The 23268-nt window shown below is 42.4% G+C and overlaps 1 protein-coding gene across 1 annotated transcript in view; it reads right to left on the bottom strand.

Moving 5' to 3' along the window:
* Slc17a5 (solute carrier family 17 (acidic sugar transporter), member 5) overlaps positions 1–23268 on the bottom strand; it is a 79984-nt gene that overhangs the window by 25386 nt on the left and 31330 nt on the right. Inside the window, exons 3-4 of the mRNA XM_013035291.1 lie at positions 8536–8769; positions 1702–1789 (exon numbers count right to left, since the gene is read on the bottom strand). Of these exons, the coding sequence (XP_012890745.1) occupies positions 1702–1789; positions 8536–8769 (322 nt within the window). The remainder of the gene's footprint in view (positions 1–1701; positions 1790–8535; positions 8770–23268) is intronic.

Here is a 23268-nt window from a genome sequence, read left to right as displayed (position 1 = left end):
ACTGCTTAGCACATGTATGACCCAAAGTTTAACCCCAGTACTGCCTTCCTCTACCCCCACCCCTTTAGTTAGGTGGAGTCAGGCATAGTGGTATATGTCAGTAATCCTAGCATTTGGGAGGCTGAGGAACAGAGGCTTTGAGTTGGAGGCCAGACTGGCTATACAGTGAGTCTTAACCTGGGTTACATATTTAGACTTCTCTTTAAAAGAAAACAAACAAAAAACAATATACTTCTCCTCTAAGGAAAAACAAAACAAACACAAATTAGTCAAGTAGAAATGTTTCCAGGGGCTGGGAAGGTGGCTCAGTGGTAGAGCACTTGCCTTGTATGCATGAGGCCCGGGGTTCGATTCCTTAGCACTACATAAGCAAAAAGAAAAAAGCTGGAAGTGGCTCTGTGGCTCAAGTGGTAGAGTGCTAGCCTTGAGCTGAAGAGCTGAGGGACAGCGCCCAGGCCCAGAGTTCAGGCCCTAAGACCAGACCCCCCCAAAAAAAAGAAAAGAAAAGAAATGTTTCCATTCACGAACTGGAAGGCTGTAAATTCTTATGTAATCTGGTAAAATTATAATTCACATGTAGAAAACTCATGTTTGGGACTGGGAAGACATTTTTTAGACCTCTAATTGCTTCAAATCTATCTACTACAGAGATAATGAGGACTGGGAAGGTGGCTCAGTGGTAGAGTGCTTGCCTTCCATGCATGAAGCCCTGGGTTCGATTCCTCAGCACCACATGACCACAAAAGGCTGAAAGAGGCACTGTAGTTCAAGTGGTAGAGCGCTATCCTTGAGCTGAAGAGCTTAGGGACAGTGCCCAGGCCCAGAGTTCAAGCCCCACGACTGACAAAAAAGAAAAAGGAAAAAAGTAAAAAGAAAGAAAACTCATGTTTTCTCACCTGTAGCTCAAAATGATGACAAATAAATGAGCAAAAAAAGGCCCATGAACAGAAGTGTAGAGAGCTGAAGGATACGTTCATTCCATAATCAAATTAGAAGCCACAATTAAAGGAAAAAAAGTGCTCAATTCTTCCCTCCCTTTAAAAACAGCATTCTTAGTCTGGGATGTAGTTCAATGGCAAAGCACTTGCCTAGCAAGTGTAACATCCTGGGTTCAATCCTAAATACAAAAAGACATAAAAAAAGGAAAAACAAAACCCAGCATTCTTTATATCTACCATTTGAAGAAATAACATACTTGGAAATAAAATGATGGCAGATTGGGAAAATGATACTAGGCAATTAAGACATATTACTGTATGCTGTTGAGTCAGAAAAAAGATGAACAATGGTGGTTTCAAGCCTGTAATCCTAGCTACTCAGGAGGCTGAGATCTGAGGGTCACAGTTCAAATCAAGCCTTGGGTAGGAAAATCTGTGACTCTTATCCCTAATTAACCACCAAAAAGTTGGAAGTGAGTCAAGTGGTAGTCAACTGGAAGGAGTAAGTCAAGTAGTAGCCACAACCTTGGGTGAAAAAGCTACAGGACAGCATCCAGGCTGAATTCAAACCTATTACCAGCACACACACACACACACAAAAAGAAAGTTGAATAATGAAGTTATACCTTTTAAAACTTATGTTCTTCCAAGGAAGTCAGCCAATATTCCATGATGCTGGCATGAAGACACTGATTTTTCTTCCAATGTTGGTTTATATATAAAATATATTATAGCAAAAATCTTCTAAGAATAGTTACCTTACCGGCATATGAAATGCTAAGAAGCTTGCTTCTTTCAAGAGGCGGAGCCCAAGAGGACCACATGGCATGCATGGCTGGAAATGTAACGCCCTAAAGAGGGGGGAAAATATTTCTGATGAAATACAAGCAAGTTTTGCTATGATTTAAATCAACTATTTTGTTACAATATAATTTCTGGATAAAAATCAAACCAGAGCTGGTGGCTCACGCCTGTAATCCTAGCTACTTAGGAGGCTAAGATCTGTGGATCATGGTTCAAAACCAGCCCAGGTAGGACAGTCTGTGAGACTCTTATCTCTGCTTAACCACCAAAAAGCTGAAAATAGAGCTGTAGCTGAAATGGTAGTGCTAGCCTTAAGCAAAAAAGTCAATTGCAAGCACACAAGACCCTGGGTTCAAGCCCCACTACTGATACAAAAAGAAAAAGAAAGGAAGGAAGGAAAGAAAAAAAGGATTGATTCAGTTAGAGTATTTATGTGTAGTGGTTCCCTTAATGATAGCTTTGTGGATGCCAATTACTGATCTGCAGATGTAATGGAACACAGAGGAAAAGGGGCCCGCAAAGACTTGATAGATGAGGAGACACCATAGGACAGGAAGACAGAACGGATTTGATACATTCAAATCTACAGATTCATAGTATTGGCCACTTCTTAGCTGTGTAACTTTAGAATTGTTAAAATCCTTAAATATCAGTTGCTTCAACTGTAAAAAGACAGGTAAGATTCTACCTTGCCTAATTATTATGAAGATCAGTCAGGAGCAGGGCTCATGCCTATATTCCCAGCTACTCAGGAGCCTGAGATCTGAGGATTGAGGTTCAAAACCAGCCTGGGGAGGAAATTCCATGAGACTCTTGATCTCCAATAAGCCACCAGAAAACTGGAAGTGGTGCTGTGGCTAAAGTGGTAGTGTACTAGCCTTGATTTGAAGAGCTGAAGGACAGCACTCAGCCCAGAGTTCAAGCCCCAGATTGGTAAAAAAAAAAAAAAAATCAAGGGACCATTCTCATTCTAGAGATGTTTAGTTAGCAGTCTATTAAAAAAGTATCTTAGGCTAGGAATATAGCTGAGTGGTATAGTGCTTGCTTAGCATGCATGAAGCCCTGGGTTCAATTCCTTAGTACCACATAAACAGAAAAAAGCTGAAGTGGCACTGTGGCTCAAGTGGTAGAGTGCTAGACTTGAGCAAAAGAAGCTTAGAGACAGTGCCCAAGCTCTGAGTTCAAGCCAGGACTGGCCAAAAAAAAAAAAAAAGTATATTCTTTTCCTATCACAACTTAATAGAGTGAAAAGTAAGTGCCTTAATAATTTGTACGTTTGGGCTGGGAAGGTGGCTCAGTGGTAGAGTGCTTGCCTTGCATGCATGAGGCCCTGGGTTCAATTCCTCAGTACCACGTAAACAGAAAAAGCTGAGTGGCACTGTGGCTCAAGTGGGAGAGCACTAACCTTGAGCTAAATAGCTGCCCCATGACTAACCAAAAAAAAAAAAAAAAAATTTGTACATTTTACTGATCCTTTCAAAAACAAAAAGGAAGTTGGGTGCTGGTGGCTCACACCTATAATTTTGGAAGTGAGACTGGGCAGGAAAGTCTGTGGAACTCTCATCTCCACTTAATCACCAAAAAAGCCTGAAGCTGTGGCCTAAGTAGTAGAGCACCAATTTTGAGCAAAAAAGCTAAGGAACAGCACCCAGGCCCCAAGTTCAAGCTGCAGGGCTGGCACCGAAAATAAATAAATAAATAAAAAATAGAAATACTGGGCTGGGAAGTGGTTTAGTGCTTGCCTAGTATGCACGAAGTCTTGGGTTCGATTCCTCAGTGCCACATAAACAGAAAAAGCCAGAAGTGGTGCTGGGGCTCAAGTGGTAGAGTGTCAACCTTAAGCAACTGGGAAGGTGGTAGAGTGCTTATCTTGCATGCATGAAGCCCTAGGTTTGACTCCTCAGTACCACATAAATAGAAAAACCTGGAAGTGGCACTGTGGCTCAAGAGGTAGAACACTAGTCTTGAGGTGAAGAGCTCAGGGACAATGCCCAGGCCCAGAGTTCAAGCCCCATGACTGACCAAAAAGAAAAAAAATGTGGAAAAAGAAAAATACTAAGGAATACTGCAAATTAACGAATAATTATAGAGTAAAGAAATTATGCTGTGGACATGCTGGTCTAAACCTTGGAGTAATGTAGGTATATTTATAGTAAATCAGATAGGAAGGATGGACGATGCTGACCTCAGTTTGTGGATGAAGCATGTAATACATATGGGAAAAATGGCGAAGGCTGAGAGAACCTCTGTGTAAACACAACTTCAATTCTAGTTAGAAAAGAAATAGTCACCTGTGATGACAGCAGTGATACAAACAGTAAGCTATAATGTTAAAAACAAGTTTCACAAACAGGAAGCTACAATATGAGAATACATTAATACTTGGATCAAAGAAAAATAAAGTACAAAGCCGGGCACTAGTGGCTCACACCTGTAATCCTAGCTACTCAGGAGGCTGAGATCTGCGGATCATAGTTCAAAGCCAGCCCGGGCAGCAAAGTCCGTGAGACTCTTATATCCAATAAACCACTAGAAAACCAGAGTGGTGCTGTGGCTCAAGTGGTAGGGCGCTCACCTTGAGCTGAAGAGTGAAGGTACAATGCCTAAGCACAGAGTTCAAGCTCCATGACTATCAACAACAGCAACAACAAAAACAAATACATTTTATTCTCGCAATGAGAATAACCTGGTAATAGAGGGATACTTTTTATTTTGTAATTGGGAAAGGTTTAGTTAATAGACCTTTATTGATAAGGACAAAATAAGAACATTTGGATGCAACTGGGTGCCCATGGTTCATGCCTGTAATCCTGGCTATTCAGGAGGCTGCTATTTAAGGATCATGGTTCAAAGCCAGGCTGGCCAGGAAAGTCTGAGAGTCAACTTGCAAAAGGCTGGAAGTGGCTTAAGTGGTAGAGTGTTAGTCTTCAGTGAAAAAGCTAAGGAACAGCACCCATACACTGAGTTTAGTTCAAGCCCTTAGGCACATCAAAACAAAGCAAGAACACTTGAATGAATGATAAAACTTTAAAGCACTGAGTATCACTGCTGTATTTGTTCATCCATTTTCCTCCATTTCTGTATTTTCCTTACCCTAGCCAAAACAGATAATGAACAAACAAGGCAAAATGAAAACAAAAACAACAACAAAGAAAAAATCTTGTTTCCATATCCTGGATTTCATTTCGCTAAACATTTTGTATGATCAGATGCATAGGCATTGTGCCTTTGTGTTCCTTGCCTAAGAGCATCTTCCTTTGGTCTCACTGTGTGTGCAAATCTAGAGTCCTGTATAATTTATCATGTCCCAGCATATTTTAGATCTAGCTTGTGCATCCTTTTCTTTCTTTCTTTCTTTTTTTTGTAGGTCGTGGAGCTTGAACTCTGGGCCTGGGCGCTATCTGCCCTCTTCAGCTCTAGGTCAGCGCTCTACGGCTTGAGCCACAGCGCCACTTCTAGTTTCTAGTTTTCTAGTGGTTTATTAGAGATCAGAGTCTCACAGACTTTCCTGCCTAGGCTGGCTTTGAACCGAGATCCTCAGATCTCAGCCTTCTGAGTAGCTAGGATTACAGGCGTGAGCCACAAACCAGCTTGCATCCTCTTTTCTATTTTGGCCAGTCCTGGGGCTTGAACTCAGGGCCTGGGCACTGTCCTTGAAATTCTTTTGCTCAAGACTAGCACTCTAACAGTTGAACTAGAGCGCCCCTTCCAGCTTTCTCTGTTTATGTGATACTTAGGAATTGAATCCAGGGCTTCATGCATACTAGGGAAGCACTTTACCCACTAAGTCACATTAACAGCCCCCCTTTAAAATTTTTATTCGGAGTGAAAGACTCATTAAGCTGCCTTATGTAGCTTAGGTAGTCCTCTAGCTTGAGATCTTCTGGCTTGAGGCACCCAACCATCTAGGATTACAGTCTTGCACTACCATGCCCAGCTTTATTCCAATTTTTAAAACGATGGAATTCAGGCTTAGTAATTAGGACTTATCCTAAATCTTATTGTTAGAATTATTACTTAATCTATGATTTTCTGCCTGCAGCTGATGTTCTTTCCCACATAAGACAATACCATCCAATGTGAACTTCATGCTACATGTCAGAATTAGAAATCACCATGCTTGAGTTAAGGAAATAAAGACAGCAAAGTTAAACCAATGTCTAGTTTTCATAGGGTACCATTAAAAGTTACAAATAAAAAGAGATTACTTAAAGATGTAGATATAACATAAAAGTGGGGGAAAAAAGAAATACTGGAATTAAACAACTTCAAAATAGGGCTAGGGGTATAGTGCAGTGGTAGAGTGCTTACTTAGTATGCACAAGGCCCTAGGTTTGGGCCCCAGTACTTACATTGAAACAAAAACAATTATAAAAATATTAAAAATGATAAACATCTAAGAAAGAAAAAGACAAAAAATTGTAATAATAGGGGCTGGGAAGTTGGCTCAGTGGTAGAGTGCTTGCCTTGCATGCATGAGGCCCTGGGTTCGATTCCCCAGCACCACATAAGCAAAAAGAAAAAAAAAAGCTGGAAGTGGCGCTGTGGCTCAAATGGTAGGGCACTAGCCTTGAGCTGAAGAGCTGAGGGACAGCGCCCAGGCCCAGAGTTCAGCCTCCACAACTGGCAAAAAAAAAAAAAAATTGTAATAATAATGTGCGTGTGTGGTCATGCGTTGTGCAGGCTGGTACTGGGGCTCAAACTCAGGGCCTGAGCACTGTCCCTTAGCTTTTTTGCTCAAGGCCAGTACTCTACCACTTGAGTCACAGCTTTGCTTTTGGCCCTTTGCTGGTTAACTGGAGATAAGTGTCTCACAAACTTTCCTGCCTGGACTGGCTTCAAACTTGGATCCTCAGATCTCAGCTGAGTAGATAGATCTCCTGAGTAGCTAGGATTACAGACCAGACTCACTGGCATTGAGCAATAGTAATTGTTTTTTTTTTTTTTTTGTCAGTTGTGGGGCTTGAACTCTGAGCTTGGGCGCTGTCCCTGCGCTCTTCAGCTCAAGGTGAACGATCTACCTTTTGAGCCACAGCACCACTTCTGGTTTTCTAGTGGTTTATTGGAGATAAAGAGTCTCATGGACTTTCCTGCCCAGGCTGTCTTGGAACCGACATCCTCAGATCTCAGCCTCCTGAGTAGCTAGGATTACAGGCATGAGCCACTGGTGCCCGGCTAGCAATAGGAATTCTTTTTTTTTTTTTGGGTCCCCTTGTGGGGCCAGAACTCTGGGCCTAGGCACTGTCCCTCAGCTTAAGGCTCAAGGCTAGCACTCTACCACTTGAGCCATAGCGCCACTTCCGGCTTTTTTCTTTTTGCGTATGTGGTACTGAGGAATTGAACCCAGGGCCTCATGCATGCAAGGCAAGCGCTCTATCACTGAGCCACCTTCCCAGCCCCAGAAATAGTAATTCTTATAGCAGAAATATCCAGAAGAATAAGAAATAAATTTGGATAGTTGTTATATGAAATCATGAAAGGAGAAATGATAAAGAGGATGTTCTGTACATAACAAATCTAAAGGTAAAATAAAGCAACTCAACAGCCTATTGGGTAAAATGTGGCAAAAGTACAAGAGAGAGATAAGTATAGCCTACATTCACTGGTGTGTTTGTGTGTTGGTCCTGGGGCTTAAACTCAGGACTTGGATACTGTCCCTGAGCTTTTGTTTTCAAGGCTAGTGCTCTAGCACTTGATCCATACCTACCCTTCTGGCTTTTTGGTGTTTAGTTTGAGATAAGAGTCTTAGGGATGGGCTGGGAAGGTGGCTCAGTGGTAGAGCGCTTACCTTGCATGCATGAGGCCCTGGGTTCAATTCCTCAGTACCACATAAGCAAAAAGAAAAAAGCTGGAAGTGGCGCTGTGGCTCAGGTGGTAGAGGGCTAGCCTTGAGTTGAAGAGCTGAGGGACAGCGCCCAGGCCCAGAGTTCAAGCCCCATGACCAGAGCCCCCCCCTCAAAAAAAAAGAGTCTTAGGGACTTTTCTTGCCTAGGGTAGCTTCAAACTACAATCCAGTGGTACCTGGGTTACCTTCACTGTTGTAACAATAGTTTATTTTCTTATTTCCTAAGATATGAATTATATAGAGTCTGTAAAACATTTTCTGTAGTCTGAGAAAGCTTCTGATTTTGTTGTGTTCTTTAATGGGCTCATCTAGTTTTAGCTAAGATTTATTCTCAACTGATATTACCCAGTGTTACTTTTTGTTTTATGTTTACACCAAAGAATGGTATTACTTAAAACAAGAGGATAATAAGCCAGGCATTGGTGGCTCACACCTGGAGTCCTAGCTACTCAGGAGGTTGAGATATGAGGATCGTGGTTCAAAGCCAGCCCTGGCAGGAAAGTCTGTGAGACTCTTTTTTTTTTTTTTTTTTTTTTCATTTTTTTTTTTTTTGCCAGTCATGGGCCTGAACTCTAGGCCTGGGCACTGTCCCTCAGCTCTTCAGCTCAAGGCTAGCAATCTACCATTTGAGCCATAGCACCACTTCTAGCTTTTTCTGCTTATGTGGTACTGAGGAATTGAACCCAGGGCCTCAGGCATGCAAGGCAAGCGCTCTACCACTGAGCCACCTTCCCAGCCCCGTCTGTGAGACTCTTATCTCCAATAAACCACTAGAAAACCAGAAGTGGCGCTGTGGCTCAAGTGGCAGAGTGCTAGCTTTGAGCTGAAGAGCTGAGGGACAGTGTCCAGGCCCAGAGTTGAAAGACCCACGACTGGGGAAAAAACAAAAAAATTAAGAGGAGAATGAGATTACAGTATAAGATGTAAAAGAAGAGATGAAACAGTTACCTCTCCCAGGCCTTCTAGTGCTCTCAGCACAACCAGGGCTAGAACTCCTAAGTCTGCAGCTAGGGGAGTGAACAGGGTGAAGATGGCAGTGCCCAGGATCCCAAATCCCAGCAGCAGTTTCCCGCCTACTCTGCTGGCAGCGTATCCTCCAGGAATCTGTGTGATGATGTAGCCATAAAAAAAGGAGCCGAGAATCCATCCTTGAGTTTCTGCATCCCAGTGATACTTTTTACCCTGGAAAATGTAAAAAGAAGTTAAGCCTGAGACCTGCCTTTGCGGCTTCCTCCCCTCCTGGCAGGTAACACAAATAGGGAAGTTGGCAACTGCTGTTTTGAATTCTAGTAGGTAGGTGAATCCCTGTAACACAGACATGTAGTTTCTAGAAGTGAGAGGAAAGAACTGAAAAGTTATGCACTTCAGAAAAGCTTGTTATTTTATAAAACTCCACTATAGGATGACCTGATGGGATTTGTGGCAACCCTGACCAAAAGAAACATAGGCTTGATCTAAGGAGGTATTAAACGAGATACTGTACTAAGGCAAGCTTAGGAACCAAACCTAGGCTTAAACCTCACTTTATTATTTATTGGATGGATAATCTGGAATGACTAAGTAAAACAAGATCTGATACATAGGAAGTGTTCACTTAGTGTTGGCTGTAAACATGAATAAAAAGTTATTTCCTTCTGCCATCTTTCCCTCCCATCTTTTTTTTCTTCTCCATCCTTCTCTCCCCACTACCACCTCTTTTTGGTGCTGATCCTGGGGTACTGTTCCTGAGCTCTTTTGCTCAAGGCTAGTGTTCTACCACTTGAGTCACAACTCCACTTCCAGCTTTTTGGTGGTCAGCTGGAGATAAGAATCTCACAGAGGACTGGGAAGGTGGCTCAGTAGTAGAAGTGCTTATATCACATGCATGAGACCCTAGGTTTGATTCCTCAGCATCACGTAAACAGAAAAAGCCAGAAGTGGCACTGTGGCTCAAGTGGTAAAGTGCTAACCTAAAAAAATAAATAAATAAAGAATCTCATGGACTTTCCTGTTGGGCTTGGCTTCAAACTATGATCCTCAGATCTGTTTCCTGGGTAGCTAGGATTATAGGTAGGAGCCACTGGTGCTTGGCAGGACTTCCTTTTAACTAGTGACAATAAGGTATCTGTGGCAGGTCTGAATAGTTGGAGATCTTTAATGCATGAAGCTGTATAACTAGGCCATTATGTTGAGAGTCATTCTTAGATTTCTTTTTACTGCCTATGATGTAGATGAAGTTAAGGGGCTAGATCAATGAAAGGAAAGATACAAAGCAAATCACATTTGTGGAATTTTAGATCTAATGAACTATACAGTAGAACCATCCTTAAAGGTAATAGGTTTGGGTGGAGAAATTGGGTATTATATGTCATTTGGCAACATTGTTAATTTAAATACAGCAAAGTAAAACGTTCAGTGTGTAACAATGAATTTTATTTGTTTTCCTTTGAGTCTGGGAATTGAATTTGGTATCTGATGCTTTCACTCATTGCTGGCTGGTGCCCTACCATCTGAGCCATACCTCCAACCCCTGCAATACTCAATGCTACAAACATGACCACACATTTATCAATTCCACTATATTTTATTTATTTATTTTTTTTATTTTTTTGGGTCTGGTCGTGGGTCCTGAACTCTGGGCCTGGGCACTGTCCCTCAGCTCTTCAGCTCAAGGCTAGCGCTCTACCACTTGAGCCACAGCACCACTTCTGGCTTTTTTCTTTTTGCTTATGTGGTGCTGGGAATCGAACCCAGGGCCTCAGGCATGCAAGGCAAGTGCTCTACCACTGAGCCACCTTCCCAGCCCCCAAGAAGTAAACTTCTTATTTATTTATTTTTGCCAATCCTGGGGCTTAAACTCAGGGCCTGGGCACTGTCCCTGAGCTTCTTTTGCTTAAGACTAGCACTTTACCACTTGAGCCACAGCATCACTTCCGTTTTTTTCTGTTAATATGGTTCATTGGGGCTTCATTCGTGCTAGACAAGCACTCTACCACTAAGCCACATTCCCAGCCCTGAACTTCTCTTTTATTTTACATGAATTTTTTTAATTGTTATTATAAAGGTCATGCACAGAGGATTACAGTTACATAAGTCAGGTAATTCTTTTTGGACAATGTCATTCCTTCCCTTGTTCTTTCTCAGTTTTTCCCTCCCATCCCTACCCACAGGTTATATAGTTCATTTTCAACAGTGTCTAGTGAGTACCACTGCTGCATTTGTTTACCCTTTGTCCTTCCAATTCTGTGAAAAGGCCAGTTATTAAAATAAGCACAAAGACAAATTAAGAGACATGAAGATTTTCTGATTAAGCATATCTGAAATGATTTGTCAAAGGGAATTTGTTCTCTGTATCAAGTTTTGATATACATGTAAGAGCCTGAATTGTAAGACAGTCCATTAAGACAGGCAGAGTAGAGCGAGGTGCCTGTGGCTCACACCTGTATTTCTACTCAAGAGGTTAAGATCTGAGGATCACGGTTTAAAGCCAGCCTGGGCAGAAAAGTTCCTGTGAGACCCTCTATCTTCAATTAAACACTCAAAAACTGGAAGTGACACTGTGGCTCAAGTAGTAGAGAGCTAGGCTTGAGCACAAAAAGGCTCAGGCAGAGCAACCAAGCGCTGAATTCAAGCCCCGCAACTGCAACCACTGCAACCACCACCACCACCAAGACAGATAGAATAATAGCATTATTGACTTTTCTCAGAAAAATAAAAATCTTTGTGCCATATTCAAATTGAACTCCTAACCCCAGTCTGCTGGCCAAAGTAATGCATGAGAAGAACAGGAAGGGTGTTTACCAGCATCACCATTCTAAGAAACCTATATAACACATGGTCAGTCACGGCATAGCAGGCACTCCACTGGTCATGGGTTAGAAGCTATCTCATTGCAAAGGTAGCCTAGCAAAACAACAAGCAAGCAACCAACCAAACAAAAAAACAGAAAACGAAGCCGTGTAGTGGTATAATCTTAGGTATACTCAGGAGGCTAAGATATTAGGTTTGTGGTTCAAAGTCTGAGCAAGCAAGAAAGTTCTGAGACTCTTATCTGCAATTAACAACCAAAAAGCCAGAAGTGGAGCACTTGCCTTGAGTAACAAAGCTCAGAGGTAGTACCCAGGCCCAGCACACATATACAGGAAAAAACAAAAATACAACTATGGCTTAAGTGGTAGTGTCAGCCTTGACTAAAAAAGCTAAGGGACATCACCTAGGCCCTGAGTTCATGCCTCAGTAGCAGCACAAAACAAACCAACAACCTCACCAGAAAACAATTATGGAAGAATAAGGCACAATGTCGCTCTCTCTCTCTTTCTCTCTCTCTAGAGGTACTAGAGTTTGAACTCAGAATGTCCCAACAAAGCTCCTCTTGATAATTTCTTACCTTCATCATCCTCAGTAGCTTGGTTTAAATCAGAAGTCATGATTAATACTTAAGGCTGTCCTAAATGAAATGCATTTAAGAATCCAGAAGAAAACCTGCAGAATCTATGACAGTTGCAGCATCAATGGCAGTTGCTCAGTAGCTGCTTAAAGGGCCCACAGGGAAAAGGGAAATAGAGAAGGCAAGAGTAAGTGGGAGGAAGGAGCACATGAGAAGAAGGGTTGACTCAATTTCACTCTAATTGTAGGCATATGCAAGGATTTTTTTCCTCTTCTTTTATTGAGTTGCAGTTGGAGAAGGATGTGTATTTCAGGACACTAACTGAGAGCAATCCAGCTTAGTGATGAGGAGAAATTGGTTAATCTCGGTGTATAAACTTTTAAATGTGGTCAAAACTGAGTGGTAAATAATCTGTTTACAGATACATACACTTGGGCTAGGGGATGCATTTCGGTGGTAGAATGCTTACCTATTAACACGGTTCAATACCTGGTCAGAAAAAAAAAGGTACCTATTTCTTTTTTTTTTTTTTGGGCTGTATTCGCTTTGACTTCAAGGCCTTACTTTTTTTTTTTTTTGGTCAGTCAAGGGGCTTGAGCTCTGGGCTTGGGCGCTGTCCCTGCACTCTTCAGTTTAAGGTGAGTGTTCTACCACTTGAGCCACAGCGCCAGTTCCGGTTTTCTAGTGCTTTACTGGAGATAAGAGTCACATGGACTTTCCTGCCCAGACTGGCTTTGAACTGTGATCCTCAGATCTCAGCCTCCTGAGTAGCTAGGATTACAGGTGCCTGGCAAGGCCTTATACTTTGAGCTACAGCTCCACTTCTGGTTTTCTGAATGGCTAATTGGAGTAAGAATCTCACTGGGACTTTTTTGTATGAAATGGTTTTGGACTATGATCCTTAGATCTCAGCCTTCTAAGTAGCTAGGATTATAGATGTGAGCCACTGGCAGCACATTTTCTTTATTGCAGCTGTGTCAGACAGGACATGGATACCTAGATGGGGATGGTGTTATGAGAGCTTACCCAATTTGGGCAACTGAATTATGTTATTTTAAATAATTAGGGGCAAGAAAAATCCAGATTCATGGCATACCTTTGCTTTGCCAAAATGTTATTTTAAAAGTTCATTATCTTTTTTTTTTTTTTTTTTCTGTCAGTCAGGGGGCCTGAACTCTGGGCCTGGACGCTATCCCTTAGCTCTTCAGCTCAAGGCTAGCGCTCTACCACTTGAGCTACAGCACCACTTCTGGGTTTTTCTGCTTATGTGGTGCTGAGGAATCGAACCCAGGGTCTCATGCATGCAAGGCAAGCAGTCTACCACTGAGCCACCTTCCCAGCCCTCTAAACCAGAGCAATTAAGAGGTCTGAAAAATGTCTCTTTATAAAACTAGGAGAAAAAAAATTACTATTACAGTTAAAAAAAAAGTTCATTCCTGCTTCAGCAACAGAGTGACAAAATACAATTTTTAGTTTAAAGAACTTATGGTGGAGAGCCAGGCTCCAGTGGCTCATGCCTGTAATCCTAGCTACTCAGGAGGCTGAGATCTGAGGATCATGGTTCATAGCCAGCCTGGGCAAGAAAGTCTGCGAGACTCTTATCTCCAATTAACCACCAGAAAACCATAAGTGGTGCTGTGGCTCAAGTGGTAGAATGCTAGCCTTGAGATGAAGAACTCAGGGGCAGCACCCAGGCTCAGTTCAAGACCCACGACTCACAAAAGCGACAAAAACAAACAAAAAACAACCTTGTAGTGGCTAGGTGTAGTGGTACATGTCTATAATTCTAGCACTGGAGGGTGAGACATGGGGTTCATGAGTCTGAGGCCAGCCTCAGCTACACATCAAGATTGTCTCAAAAAAAAAAAAAAGGCCTTGGTTTGCCATATGAAGTTTACTGAGGAGACAAATGTGAATGGATATAGGGAATGTAGATTCAAGGACATCACTTAGGAGATGTTTGTAGCTGTCCAGGTTAAGAAATGAAGATGGCTTAAATTATGATGAAAGCAAAGGCAGTAAGTAGAGAGAAGTGGACAGATCTGATCTAAGTGTCGTGTCAGAATTGCCACTTAATCTAAATGCAAGATGAAAGAATAAGAGGAAGGAATAAGTGCTTACGTAAACAACTTCACGTTATGCTACTTCAACTTGTATTGTCATTTTCCTTTCTGTTCTTTTTCTGAAGTTACCTTCTTTTTTACTATTAGTTTCTGCTCAAGTGATGCTTGATTTGGACTATGATATTCTTTGTTTCCTTCCTTCCCTCCCTTCATCCTTCTTTTCCATTCTTTCTTATCCAAGACTAGGACTACAATCTCTTCTCTCTCTCTCCTTCTCCTACCTTTCCTTTCTTTCTCCCTCCCCTCTCTCTTCCTCCCCCCCTTCCCTGGAGGCTTGAACTCAGGGCCTGGGCACTATGGCAATTCTTTTGGGGGACTGGGAAGGTGGCTCAGTGGTAGAGTGCTTGCCTAGCATTCATGAGGCCCTGGGTTCGATTCCTAGCACCATATAAACAGAAAAAGCCAGTAAGTGGCGCTGTGGCTCAAGTGGTAGAGAACTTGCTTTGAGCTGAAGAGTGCAGGGAGAGTGCCAGGCCCAGAGTTCAAGCCTCACGACTGACAACAACAACAACAACTTTTTTGGTGTAGTGCTTGGGTTTGGATACCGGGCCTTGGTTTTGCCAGGAAGGTGCTCCACTACTGAAGCCATGCCTCCAGCCCTATGATGTAATTTTTATATGAATAGGATGTGGGACTAGAAGCTTGGGATGTAAAGAGAAGTGAGTAAAGGGATTTCAGATTATTAGTGGCATGAATTAAAAAATTAGAACAAGAAGTAACAGATCAGAAACTTTATGTGTGGGACAGTCAACAATCAGAAAACAAAGTCTACAAAAATATCAGATACATGACTATGAAGTTTTAAGAACTATTTAAAAATAGTTACTAGCTTTATAGTAATGATTACGATTACAAATTTATTTAGCCAGAAAGATTTTATTTCCAGAAAGTGGGAGAGTAAAATGTGCCTGTGAATTTCGACAAGTCTTTGAAATTGATCCAACAAAGCAGGCTTGCATGACCAAGAGAGAACACCCACTGTGTACCCCCCACACCAAAATCAAGTTCAAAGGAAAATCATGCTTGCTTAATGAACAGAGCATCAATCAAAATAAACATCAGCTTCTAGAGTGTTCTTTAAACTTTGGTATGTGAAGTGGGTAGAACTGAAAGAACATGAGCTGATATTGGAGTGAAGTAGTCCTGGGAATGAAAATCAGCTCTGATTGTGGGTCTTTGCAGAAGTTACTTTATTTTCATTCTTATGATTTTCACTTTTTTTCTGGTCCTGGGGCTTGAACTCAGAGCCTGGGTATTGTTTCTGAGCTTCTTTGTGCTCCAGGCTAGCACTCTACCACTTGAGCCACAGCATCACTTCCAGCTTTTTCTGAGTAGTTTATTGAAGATCAGAGTCTCATGGACTTTTCTTCCTGGGCTGGCAGATCTCAAGTCTCCTGAGTAGCTAGGATTATAGGCAAGAGCCACCAGTGCCCAGCTTCAACTCTATTTTTAATTTTGAAAAATTTAATGATTTTTTTTTATTTTGGTTGGTTGTGGGGCTTCAATTCTGGGCCTGGGTGCTGTCCCTCAGCTCTTCAAGGCCAGTGTTCTACCACTTGAATCACAGAACCACTTCTGGTTTTCTTGTGGTTTATTGGAGATAAGAGTCTTACAGACTTTCCTGCCTGGGCTGGCTTTGAACCGCACTCCTCAGATCTCAGCGTCCTGAGTAGCTAGGATTACAGGTGAGAGCCACTGGTGCCTGGCTGTGAATGAATTTTTTGTGCTGGTACTGGGGCTTCGACACAGGGCCTGCTTTTTCTGCTGAAGGCTGACATTCCACCATTTGAGCCACACCTCCACGTCTGGCTTTTTGCTTGTTAATTGGAAATAAGATTCCCACACTTTTCTGCCCAGGCTAGCTTCGAACTGAAACCCTGAAGTCTCACCTCCAGAGTAGTTAGGATTACAGGTGTGAGCCACTGGCACCTGGCGAACAGTACTCTGTTATGGCAGTTTGAATTCAGGTACTCAAGCTTATTGGCTTGTGAACTTGGCTGTTGCTCTACCAATCTAGTCATAGCTTTGAGTCCAGCTTTTTGTCATTTTGACAATAGAGCCTACTAGACTCTTCTGCTCAGGCTGGCTTCCTTGCTTACTTGAGTAGCTAGGATTATAAAGGCGTGCCCCACCATCATTTTAATCCTTTCTTAAGAGATTAGAAGGTATTTACGGGCTGAGATTCAAGGTATGTAACTGTAATCCCAGTTAGGAAGGGAGCTACGTAGAACTGGGAAGTGGTGGCTCAGGCCTGTAATCCTAACTACTCAAGAGGCTGAGATCTGAGGATCACAGTTCAAAGCTAGCCAAGGCAGGAAAGTCTGTGAGATTCTATCTCCAATTAGCCACCAGAAAACTGGAAATGGAGCTGTGGCTTAAGTGGTAGAGGGCTTACCTTGAGCAGAAGAACTGAGGGACAGTGCCCAGGCCCGCAGAGTTCAAGCCCCATGACCAACAACAACAACTAAAAGAATAAATTAACAAGACTAGCCATGAAATCATAGCTTACACTAAGTACTGGTTAGGTGGAGGCTCATTTCACACTTTTTTCCATTAAAAAATAAACTTTCCCATAAAAATTGAAGGTCCAAGCCAAGTGCAGTGGCTCATTCCTGTAATCCTATTTAGGAGGCTGAGATCTGGGATAACAATTCAAAGCCAGTCTGATCAAGAAAGTCCTGTGAGACTGTTATCTCCAATTAACCACAAAAAGGTGAAACAGAAGTTGGGCTCAAATGGTAAGAGTGTGCTAGCCTTCAGTGAAACAGTTAAGGGACAGCACCCAGACCCAGTTCAAACCCCAGTACTGAAACCAAAAAAAGCGCCAAAACCAAACAAACAAGACATTGAAGGTCCAGATGAAGTCAGGCAGTGTGATCTCTCACAGTTACTGAGGCTTGTAGGAAGGAAGCCTCACTATGGTTATAGCAGTTAAGGGAGATGACATGGTACAGGATGACCAGAGGAGGAAGAGAGTCATCAGACCACATGGGCATCTAGAGAAGGGACAGAAATGGTTGTGGATGGGAAGTCTGTTAGTATTATGTCCACCTTTGGTCCTCAGCTCCACCCAGACCTGAGCTTCTCCCTGTCCTAGAGTTCTCACCCTCTCTCTGTGCAGTCCCACCTGTGCATGCATTTACCTCACTTCCGCCCTCATCCCCCACCCCCAGACCTGCCTGCCACTTGGATAGGGACAGACACCATGTGTTCCCTCTCCCAGGGCAATATGGCCCCTCTAATAAACCTTACAATAATGTTTCTCCTGTGCCTGCCTCCCTCCCTTCCTCCGCGTAGTCCCCTGGGATGGTCGGGAAGGATTCCTACAATGCCAGTGTGGATAATGTCAGGAACTGGAGGGTAGCAAAACCCCTGATGGTGAAGCAGGTGGCTCAGTCCACATGCACTGAGGGCAGAGGACAAGTCTATGGGAAGCACCAGTGTGGAACGGGGAGCCATTCACCCTTGCAATGCGTGTGAGGTAAGTGAAAAACCTGATCATCACTCAAAAGAGAAGTGGGGAATGGTGGGTGGTATCCCCTCCAAAAGCCATTTCCCCCCTCTTTGACATTTTCTATCTCAAAAAGAAAAAGTAAAGATGATAGAAATATGGCAGGAAATGAGAGCATGTGGCAGACATGACCACACTGGTCTGGAATTCCTGGGGCTCCTACCAGTGGGCATAGCTGAAGCCAGGGTTGAGATAGATAAGCGAGGAGGAAAATCTGAAATGTCTTTGTGCTTTGTAAGTAGGGGCTGGTAGCAGAGCTTGAACTAAGGTTTTGAGCTCTTGCTTGGCTATTCCCACTTATTGCTGATGTTGCACCATTTGAGCCACACCCAGTCCAGCGTTTTGTTGGTTCACTATAAGAGCCTAGCAAACTTTTCTGCATAGGCTGGCTTCAAACCCCAGTCTTCTGATCTCAGCCTCCGGAGTAGCTAGGATTACAGGCATGAGCCACCCACCAGGCCTTATCTTAGCATTGTCTTAGCATGTATTCATTGTGGAAGAGTTGGGAGGGAATCTGGGTCAGGAGGAAAAAAGTCCTTAAAAGAGCTTAACTCCTCTTTTGTCTTAAATTGTCTCTAGATTGCTTCAACTAATACATGATGAATAATATGTAAATAAAATTGTTCTGCTGTATTGTATAGGGAATAATGATAAAAGTCTGGAGGCATTTAGTAGACACAACCATCCTAGACCTATCTACATAGTAAACTCAGGGAGTGCACGGATATGGAAGGCAAGGATCTGTGGAGTCCACTGCTCTGAATAGGGAGAGGCTGTGTGCATCACCACAGGGGCTAACTTCGAAAAAGGGACAACTCTGTAGAGGAGAGTACAAAGTGGACTAGCAAAACCCTTTAGCCTCAGAATAACATTAAAAAAAAAAAAAAGATTTCCTAAGCTGGGTGCTGGTGATTCATGCCTATAATCCTGGCTTCTCAAATGGCAAAGCACCAGTCTTGAGCAAAAACAGCTCAGGGACGGTGCCTAGGCCCTGAGTTCAAGACCCAGGATAACCACATACACACAAAAGAGATTTCCTATCTCAAATGGATAAAAGAAAATCTGCTTTAAAAAATAGTAATATTTGGGCTGGGAATATGGCTCAGTGGTAGAGCTTGCCTAGCATGCATGAAGCCCTGGGTTCAATTCCTCAGTACAACATAAACAGAAAAAAGCTAGAAGTGATACTGTGGCTCAAGTGGTAGAGTGCTAGCCTTGAGCAAAAGAAACTTAGGGACAGTACCCAGGCCTTGCTACCAGGGCTGGCCAAAAAAGAAAAAAAAAAAAAGGTAATATTCAATCGGCCTGAGCTTAATTCCTGATAAATCCTTATGCATGCCTAATTTCCAAATTAACATCAAATTCCATTAACATGGACTCAATATCATAACATAAGACAGGGCTATTTTCTTCATTCTGTAAGATGATCGTTTTCTACTAATACACTATACCGCAGAGTTGACCATTTTCACACAAAAAGCAGTATTTGTGAAAGTCAACACTTGCTAACTGAGCCACAAATGTAAATCCTCCTCCTTTCAAGAGAAGAGTAAGGCAAACCAAAGAAAAGAAAAAGAAAACCAATGGAAGGAAAGCACAGGCTGCATGGAGGTTTCATTACAGTAGTAAGTCAGGAAATCCCAAACAGTCCCGAACTGCAATAGAGCAACAATGATGAACGGGGCCATCATGTTTTAGCACCCACTTCCTCAGCAAGTACAAGCTCTGAATGAGCTTTGATGATGATGATGATAGAAACTAACACTTGTTATGTGCCAGTGTTCTCAGCACTTTCCACTTGCTCATTTTAATCATCATAGTAACTTCACAGTAGGGGATATTACTTTTTCTGATTTATAGGTAAGGAAAGTACACAGAGGTCAGGTGACATGTGAAAGTCTACCCAGCTAATTAGTGGAGCTGAGGTTGGCAGCTAGGCATTTAGCCCTAGATCTATGTTCTGTCTTTTTTTTTTTTTTTTCCTTCTCTTTCTTTTGTGCTGGTCTTGAGGCCTGGGTGTTACCCTTGAGTTTTTGTGACCAAGGCTAGCACTTTACCACTTGGGCAGCTACTCTACTTCTGGATGTTCTGTCTTTAACCCAAACAACGAAGTTCTGAAGCTAATTTCTCCTACCATAAGTAAGCACATCTTTGGTGCAACAATATTTTGAATTAATACAATCAATCAATCAAAATGAAATACAAGATACATCTTATCCTTTCAGTTGGTGGAAACAATAAATGAAGAGTTGTGTATAACAGAAACAGCTTCATTATTTCTTGTTCAATACCCATCCTTTCCTTATCTAAATTGGAAGAAAAGCTGCAGACTCAGTGGTGTTTAAGACCATTAGGCTACCCTTCCCCCATTCCTTTTTTTTTTTTTTTGGTCTTGGGGCTTGAGCTCTTCAGCTCAAGGTGAGTGGTCTACCACTTAAGCCAAAGTGCCACTTCCAGTTTTCTGGTGGTTTACTGGAGATAAGAGTCTCAAGGGGGCTGGGAAGGTGGCTCAGTGGTACAGCGCTTGCCTTGCATGTCTGAGGCCCTGGGTTCAATTCCTCAGCACCACATAAACAAAAAGAAAAAGCTGGAAGGAGCTGGGAAGGTAGCTCAGTGGTAGAGCGCTTGCCTTGCATGCCTGAGGCCCTGGGTTCGATTCCTCAGCACCACATAAGCAAAAAGAAAAAAGCCAGAAGTGGCTCTGTGGCTCAAGTGGTAGCGCGCTAGCCTTGAGCTGAAGAGCTGAGGGACAGCGCCCAGGCCCAGAGTTCAGGCCCCACGACCAGACAAAAAAAAAAAAAAAGCCTAAGCTTCCCCAGTGCAGCCATGACAGGAAGATCTGTCACATCCAGTAATTTTTCAGTAAGCTTTATCAAAGTAAAACTTACATAACAAATGTAAACATCTAGGGTTGGAGCTGTGGCTTAGTTGGTAGAGCACTAGCCGATGAACAAAAGCATCAGGTACAGAGTTTTGAGTGTTCGTTTCAGATAAAAAAAAAAAAGTAAACATCTGTCCAATCCATTCAAGATCAAAAGGACTGCTTATAAAACTTATTTTAGGGCTGGGAAGGTGGCTCAGAGGTAGAGTGCTTACCTTGCTTGCATGCTCGAGGCCCTGGGTTCGATTCCTCAGCACCACATAAGCAAAAAGAAAAAAGCCGGAAGTGGTGCTGTGGCTCAAGTGGTAGAGCACTAGCCTTGAGTTGAAGGCCCCACGACAGGACCCCCCCCCCAAAAAAAACTTATTTTACAGTAGTCCATTTCCCCTTTCCTTTCCTTGTCTGATTTGAACTGGATCTGACATTTTCACTCACCGTCTGAGACTTATCACTTGAGTTATGCCTCTGCCCCCCTTACACTGGTTTTGGTCAGCTTTCTGTTATACATATTAGTCGTGCTTGACCTAGACTTAATCTTGATGAGATATCACATGAGTTCAGTAGCTTCTGCTCAACCTGTACTTGAGATTTACCTATGTTTATAGATATCTCTGGTTTGTTCTGTTTTATTATCAACATTCCATTGCATGGACATGCAATCTGTTTATCCATTTGCCAAGTGATCTAAGTTGTTTTTAGGTCCCCCGGCATTACTGAGGCTTGAACTCAGGGCCTGGGTATCATCCCTTGGCTAATTTGTTCAAGGCTAGCAATCTACCACTTAAGCTACAGCTCCATTTCCAGCTTTTTTTTTGTGGTTAAGAGTCTCACAGTTGAGGGAGAATGATGAAAGGGGTGACATCAATCAAAACACATTGTACTTATAAAATAGTTGAATGGTAACTTTTTTGTACAACTACTTACATATATTAAAAATATGATTAAAAAAAAAGTATCATGGACTTTCCTGACTAAGTTGGCTTAGATCTCAGCCTCCTGAGTAGCAGAATTACAGGTTTGAGCTACCAGTATATGGCTTTGCTGCTAGTTTCTGGCTATTAAAAAACAACAAAAACACACTATAAATACTGCGTAGTTTACGGTAGAGTATGTTAGCCCTAAAAGAAATTGTCAATAAATAAATTAATAACAGTTTAAGACAAAAAAGAGAAATCTCCAACAATTTTCCACAATAGTTATACTAATTTGCAGAGTTACTATGTTGTGCAAGAATTTTAATTATTTCACATCTTTGCCAACATTTTATTTGAATTTTGGCCATTTTAGTGAGTCTATAATGGCCCACTGTGGTTCTGCAATTTTCTGACAAATAATAATGTTGGATACTTGAGCCAAAATTTGCTTATATTTACTTACACATAAATTCATTTCAATTACAACAGAATACACTCATCTTTTAGAGACAATTTTTGTTATGGCATTTGTATTATTTTCCATAAGGAAGTTATATAATTCTACCACTATAAGTCGCCGAGGAAGGTCAGTTTATGGGATTATGTCCAACTTCCGGATAAAATGTTAGTTGGGTATAGTATTTATAAATAGCCTTCATAAAATGAAGGTAGGGCAATGATGTTGGCACCTCTCCTGCCACCACCTGGTAATGTTAAAAACGAATAAAAAAGATAACCATAGGGTTGGGAATGTGGCTTAGTGGTAGAATGCTTGAAGCCCTGGTTTTTTTTTTTTTTTCTTTTTTTCTGGTTGTGGGGGCCTGAACTCTGGGCCTGGGTGCTGTCTCTCAGCTCTTCAGCTCAAGGCTAGCGCGCTACCACTTGAGCCATTGCACCACGCGCTACCACTTGAGCCATTGCACCACTTCTGGCTTTTTTTTTTCTGCTTATGTGGTGCTGAGGAATTAAACCCAGGGCCTCATGCATGCAAGGCAAGCGCTCTACCACTGAGCCACCTTCCCAGCCCAAGAAGCCCTGGGTTTGATTCCTTAGTACCACATAAACAGAAAAAGCTGGAAGTGGCACTGTGGCTCAAGTGGTAGAGTGCTAGTCTTGAGCAAAATAAGCTCAGGGACAGTGCCCAGGCCCTGAATCAAGCCATCGGACTGGCAAGAAAAAAAAAAAAAGATAACCACAGAAAACCATAATGATTTTCAGCAACACCTCAGGTGGAGCTTAGTCAACTTTTTAGTTCAACTGTTTGTTTCTGCATACACATATTTTTGAAACTATGGCGCTCACGCAGTGGAATTTGTTTTTAGCTATCATTTCATTTTTAAGAAGCGCTATTACGTAAGTGTCAAACAGCATCAGACTGTAATTTCTCTAAACTCAGGGAAGATTTTTAAAGACATTTCCCCTTTTAATTAGCTTGGAGGCCCTTCCTCAGGCAAACCAACCTTTGAGCTGTCTATCTTTGAGAATCTATCTTGAAGATAACCCGACTGTTTCCTAACTTAATTAGTGGTCTGTTAGGTGGGGAGAGGAGAAAAAAAAATGGATATGCCTGCAACATTTGTAGTGTCACACAGCACAATGTCAAGGTAATGGCTGGGTTATGCAAGGACTGTTCCGGGTTAGGAGGGATGGAAGGGGCGACAGGGTGATGGAAGGGGTGACATCGATGAAGATGCTTTGTAGTTATAAACGGATTGGTTCGATGTTAACCTCTTTGTACAACTACTTCAAGACAATAAAAAAAAAACTGTAAAAAAAACCCATCTTTTGTACACTCTCGAAGAGTGTACAAAAGATCGGGGAGACCCGATCTTCGTGAGAGTCGTCGCCCGGCCGGCCGGAGGAGCGGCGGCGGCGGAGCCCCGGGG

Source organism: Dipodomys ordii, unplaced genomic scaffold (assembly GCF_000151885.1).
Source record: "Dipodomys ordii isolate 6190 unplaced genomic scaffold, Dord_2.0 Scaffold208, whole genome shotgun sequence".
Taxonomy (NCBI): domain Eukaryota; kingdom Metazoa; phylum Chordata; class Mammalia; order Rodentia; family Heteromyidae; genus Dipodomys; species Dipodomys ordii.
Note: the sequence above shows the minus strand (reverse complement) of the source record. Positions and strands in the feature narration are given on the sequence as shown.